Source organism: Xiphias gladius, chromosome 1 (assembly GCF_016859285.1).
Source record: "Xiphias gladius isolate SHS-SW01 ecotype Sanya breed wild chromosome 1, ASM1685928v1, whole genome shotgun sequence".
In the NCBI taxonomy this organism is placed as follows: domain Eukaryota; kingdom Metazoa; phylum Chordata; class Actinopteri; order Istiophoriformes; family Xiphiidae; genus Xiphias; species Xiphias gladius.
This window is the reverse complement of record NC_053400.1, coordinates 10707690-10712755: the sequence shown is the minus strand read 5'-3', so window position 1 is coordinate 10712755 and position 5066 is coordinate 10707690. Positions and strand designations below refer to the sequence as shown.

General features: G+C 45.7%; 1 protein-coding gene across 3 annotated transcripts; it reads right to left on the bottom strand.

Moving 5' to 3' along the window:
* Window positions 1-460: 460 nt before the first annotated feature.
* irx5a (iroquois homeobox 5a) lies at window positions 461-4340 on the bottom strand. 3 transcript variants are annotated; one of them, XM_040146797.1, is made up of 3 exons: window positions 3452-4340; window positions 2151-2556; window positions 461-1423 (listed from the first exon to the last, which is right to left on the bottom strand). In XM_040146797.1, exons 1-3 carry the CDS (start codon window positions 3707-3709, stop codon window positions 714-716), a joined length of 1374 nt encoding a protein of 457 aa, XP_040002731.1. In that variant the 5' UTR covers window positions 3710-4340; the 3' UTR covers window positions 461-713. The 3 variants fall into 3 exon arrangements, with proteins under 3 accessions (XP_040002731.1, XP_040002809.1, XP_040002890.1); XM_040146875.1 differs by having other exon boundaries at window positions 3467-4340; XM_040146956.1 differs by having other exon boundaries at window positions 4023-4340.
* Window positions 4341-5066: the final 726 nt, after the last annotated feature.

The window sequence follows — 5066 nt, the reverse complement described above, 5'->3', positions numbered from 1 at the left end:
AAGAGAAAATAAACTGGAGATAACCAAACTATACGCCCGCGTTGTTTCCAAGATTTTTCATTCACAAAAAACAAAAACAAAAAACCCAAAACAAAACAAAACAAACAAAAAAAAAAAAACAACAAAAAAAAACCAAACATGACTGTTTGCACCAACCAAAACGAAACTGAGCCCATTAATTGTTTCGATATTCCAACATCCTTTTACGGAATGCAGGCCTTTTCTTTCCACTCTATCGGAGCTCCCACTACCATAATATTTTGAAATGATAATTACCACTGAAACATCTGTCACGGTGCAAAATTGAATTAATACTTAGTATAGATCAACTGGCCTTGGAACGCTCGAGACACACATCAGGTAATTCCTACTGCCCCCCCCCCAAAAAAAAAAAAAAAAAAAAAATCGCTGCACAAGTATATACATTTTTTCCATAATTTACTTCAAAGATAGTGTGTTGTCCATTTTAAATACAAAAATGCTACATTAAATATACATGTTAGTCTTTAATACAAATAGACTCAGGCGGCTGCAGCGATTAAGACCATTCTTGTTACATTTCAGGATTAACCATTCAGAAACTAAAAATTTGAAGATAAGCATTTACTGAGAAAATAACTGTTCTTAGGATTTGCTTGATCATTCTTTTTCTTTTTTTTATGCAACCACAAAAAATAAATAAAAGTCCTCGGTGAGTGGAAAATAATCAGGTATTAAATGTTTGACATACCTTTCTTTAGTTCATAAGGGGAGTCTTTACAAAGATCTACCTGCGTTTGGCCTCTGACTTTCTGGCTCTCCCTTACCAAAGCCTCTGCTCTATTTAACACAGTCTGGTTTAATCCATTGAAATGTGCCGTGGAGCCCGTGGTTACCGAGCCGTGGTTACTGTGAAGGTGTCCAAAGCTGCCACCATAGTTCGTGTAGCCCGGGTAGAAAGGGGAGGTGTAGTACAGAGGCCTGGATAGGACCGTGCTGTTGGGGAGCGGGCACTGAGGGGAGGACCGAGATGGAGACGCGCCGGGGCCCATTACCGCGCTCTGACCCAACCCGGGACAAGCCTGTGGCGCCTCGCCGCTGCCCTTACACTTGTCTGAGGACGTGGCGATCTCCGCAAGTGACCAGAGTTTGGGTTTAGGGGCCGAAGGGGGCGAGTGGATAACAGAGGTCACGTTGCTGGTCACCGTACCCGGTGCGTGGCTCAAATCTGACGGCTTGTCTTGTTGCGCAACGGTCTGGTTCCCCCGGGGAACAGCCGAGGGAGACGAAGTGGTTGGTTTTGCGGAATCCGGCAGCAAGTCTGTAGTCCGCTCCTCCTGGTCTTTTAACTCCGAGTCGCTCAGAAGGGGATCCGGGTCTTTGCCATGGCTCTCCTCTTTAAATCTGTCACAGCCTATGTCCCCTGGGTTCAGCAGTTTATGATCTAGAGCACAAATAAAGAAGAGAATTACTACCAAATCAGACCAACATTAAAACAATGAGAAAACTGTAACCTGTGTTTGTAGGTAATCGGGAGGCAAGCGAGCACCAGTGCCAAATGAAATCGGACCTATAAAACGAGCTGGGCTACTTATGCACGTTTCCCTTAAAAACAGTTATTGTGTGTGCTATAAATTGACCTCATAAAGATGTGTGCCAGCCTAAAAAGGTGAATGAACTCCTCTCCACAATTTTGAAAGAGCATAAAGAGGCTTGAACAATGTGGTACAAATTAAAGTATGAACATACAGTACGTTGACTAGGATCATTTATAAATATATTTCCCCTATTAAATATTATTTCCCATCAGTCGTCGTGATAATAAGCATTAACAACGGTTAAAAACGGGGATATAACTATCATGCACTGGCAGTCTTTTTTAGCCGAATACCCGGCGCAATACACCAGCTGTATCCTTATTATGCATTTAAAGATAAATTGACTGCTAAACACTTTGCGTCACCAGCAATTTCAGCACCAGAGAAGTCAAACGAGGGGATTTCAAGGTGATTATTATTTAAAGCAATTGTCCCATTATAAATAATATACCACCATTAACCAGCAATCAATTTTCCTCCATGAGTGGAAACGACTGCGATGAAAAATTGATGATTTTTTTTTTTCCTTTTTTTTTTTTTTTTCTTTTGCCTTTTTTTCCCTGCACCACCGACCTGCTTCTGTGTCTGTGGAGTCTCCCTTGTCTGTGGGCTTGCTTGGCTCGTCGTCGTCATTTTTCTCCAAATCAATATTCTCGTCCTCTTCCTCGTCCTCGCTCCGGTTCCGGGGGGTCCAGGTCATCTTGTTCTCCTTCTTTAGCCTCCTCCTGGCGTTGGCGAACCAGGTGGACACCTGGGTGAGGGTCATCTTGGTGATGATGGCCAGCATGATCTTCTCCCCCTTGGTGGGGTAGGGGTTCTTGCGGTGCTCGTTGAGCCAGGCCTTCAGGGTAGCAGTGGCGTCCCGCGTTGCGTTTTTACGGTACGCTGGGTCGCCGTAAGGGTAGGTGCCCAAGGGTGCTGCGTAAGGGTGGTATCCTATCGAGCCGGCCATACCCGTGGTGTGGTCGTAGGGAGAACTCTGTCATAAAAATGCAAAAATGAAAAAGTGTGTAAAAGTTCAGTCACATTCCTTCTCCGAACTGAACACACAACATGAACACACACATACGCGCACACGCATAGACGTGCGAGCGCGCGCGCGCGCAAACACACACACGCACGCACACACACACACACACACGAATACACTGACTTTAATCCAGTAGCTCAAGTTTGACATTAATGTTTATGGAGTTTGTTTGAACTTTGTTGCGTATTTGTAAGATGATGCTGTGCTTCTATGTATTTTTCATTAGTATTTGCATGACGCCAGCCTACAGCTGCCTTTTATCCTCGCCATTAAAATTGTATAATTTGCAGTTATGATACCGTCTTGACACTGTGCATGAGGGCCCCCACATTCTGTCCCTTCGCCTATTCCAATGGGATCAGCGTTCGTGGTAACTAGGCCCACAGAACCGGTCTGTGTCAATTGCTCGTGTTGCCATGAGACCAGTCGCTGAGGGTACAGCGAAAGTAAATGAAAAATGTCACTCTGTCCCTCTTCGAGAAGTTGCACTATTTAAGTCCATCAACACGCACAACTAACAGATTGACGAGGAACAAATACAGTGACCTAAATCGCCTTCAAACGGCGCGTTGCAGTCAGTCGTGAGCGCAGAGGCTTCGGCAAGGCTTTGTCCACTCTTCCATATAAAAAACTACATTTTGCCCAAGGACCACATAATAGCAGACTACTCAGTTAAATTACAACACGCTCTCTGAACCTGCCGTCCTGCAATGTTATATCCATGCACTCATCGGTGACGCACATTTCTTCCTAATCGCTGGGCTCCTAATACACAGCGGACACCTAAGGCTTCCATAACGAGCTGATGTCCTCGCTTCTGCTCTCCATTACACGGAATAATCACCTTTAGTTTACTCACCACGTACGAGGTGAATGTGGCAGCGGCCGCCGCGTCTGCACTGTACGGTAAGTGGGAGTTGTAGCCCGGCGAGGCGCTGGTGAACGCAGTAGATCCGGCATAGGGCGCAAAAGCAGATCCCGAAGAGGATCTCCCAAGTTCCTCGGTTCGGGGTCCGGATATAACGCTCGTGCTGTACGCAGGGCATGAATACAGGGCTAAAGAGGCGGACGGCTGGTACAAGTAGCCCTGAGGATACGCCATGCTGGAGCCCGGAGAGTGTAAGCCACTTAACTTGCGCACTTTCCCCCTTTTATTTTCTCATGCGCTGCTGTCGGAGCGCATAGAGCCGTGTGTCTGCAGACCCGCTGCCTGTCCCCCCTTCTAAATGACAGTGGTGAAGGCAAAAAGTAAAAGTGACTAAATAAAAATCGGCTTGGGTTTTGGATCGATTGTTTTGGTCGCGGCCAGCCAGCCACTGCCCGTCAGATGTTTTGTCTCGTTTGGTTTTTCGGTGGCTCCCTTATCTGAGTTGCACCGTCGCTCTCATGCCCGTGCAGAAGTTTTTTTTTTTTACCCGTCGGACGGGGGCTTTGCTTGGGAAAATGTCCTGCCAAGATGCTAAGTTGGAAATTGAGGATCCTGACGCCTACTACGCTGCACGCTACGCTCCTCCTCTTGGGGTGTAGTCACCGAAGGAAAAGGCAAGCTTATGTTGGGTAACCACAGCCCTGCCCAAATCCATGCTCTCTCTCTCTCGCTCTCTCTCTCTCTCTCTCCTGTTTCTTCCTCACCCCCTCCCTTCTCTCGCGTTAACTAACAATCCTTCTCATTCTCTATTTCTCTATTTTTTTTTCCTCTTTAACAAGACTCGTTGCAGTAAGTCTCAAGTGCGTCTGGCTGCCCCCCTTCGGATGGCAACATCATGCGAGTCTGTCAACTCCCAACTTTCTTCTTTTTTTTTTTTTTTTTTTCCAAATACGAAGCCGTCACTTTCACACTTGATCAATAGCAAATCGGCTGTTGTGTGCCAGGATACGGGCTTGCAAGATACCGGCAGGAATTAAAAAGGCGCTCCTCTCCTGTGCTCTCTTTTTGTAATTCTTTCTTTGTGCGTAAAAAAAAAAAAAAAAAAGTCGTCATTTTAAATACGTGCGTTAAATCAACAGACTGGTGCTCCGTGATCTCCGTGCGCCTTGTGTTAAAATCCGCAGTGGGAGTTTCAAATGGATTACTGCTATTGTGCACGTCGACTCTCTAACGCCAGACGAATGTTGCATGGGTAAGATATATGACAGTTGAAAAGTAAAAGTAAGATGGCGCAAAAAGCGCTCGACCGAATAGTTATGTTTGTCCAACAAAAAAAAAAAAAAACTTTTCCTTTCTGACATTTGTGTGTTGTGATTGTAGACGTATTTTTAGGCTGCGCCGTCACTTGTGCTCGAACGATTTACTGTGGCGACGGTTAAATAGTTTTGGTAATAGATCCTGGAATAAACCGGCCAGACGCGCTCTCAGAAAGTCGTGAACCCTCGAGGCAGGACAGACTAGTGCCAACTCCGCTAAATCCGCCTGGACCAGTGGATGTAATCTCATTCGATCACCGCAGATATATTTCTTT

Bases quoted from the DNA above. Each gene is read 5' to 3' on its own strand.
- irx5a (XM_040146797.1), bottom strand. From the start codon at position 3,709: ATGGCGTATCCTCAGGGCTACTTGTACCAGCCGTCCGCCTCTTTAGCC. The intron at 2,557-3,451 runs GTGATTATTCCG...TTTTTATGACAG, and splicing joins ACGTGGTGAGTAAACTAAAG to AGTTCTCCCTACGACCACAC. The intron at 1,424-2,150 runs GTCGGTGGTGCA...TTTGTGCTCTAG, and splicing joins CTCCACAGACACAGAAGCAG to ATCATAAACTGCTGAACCCA.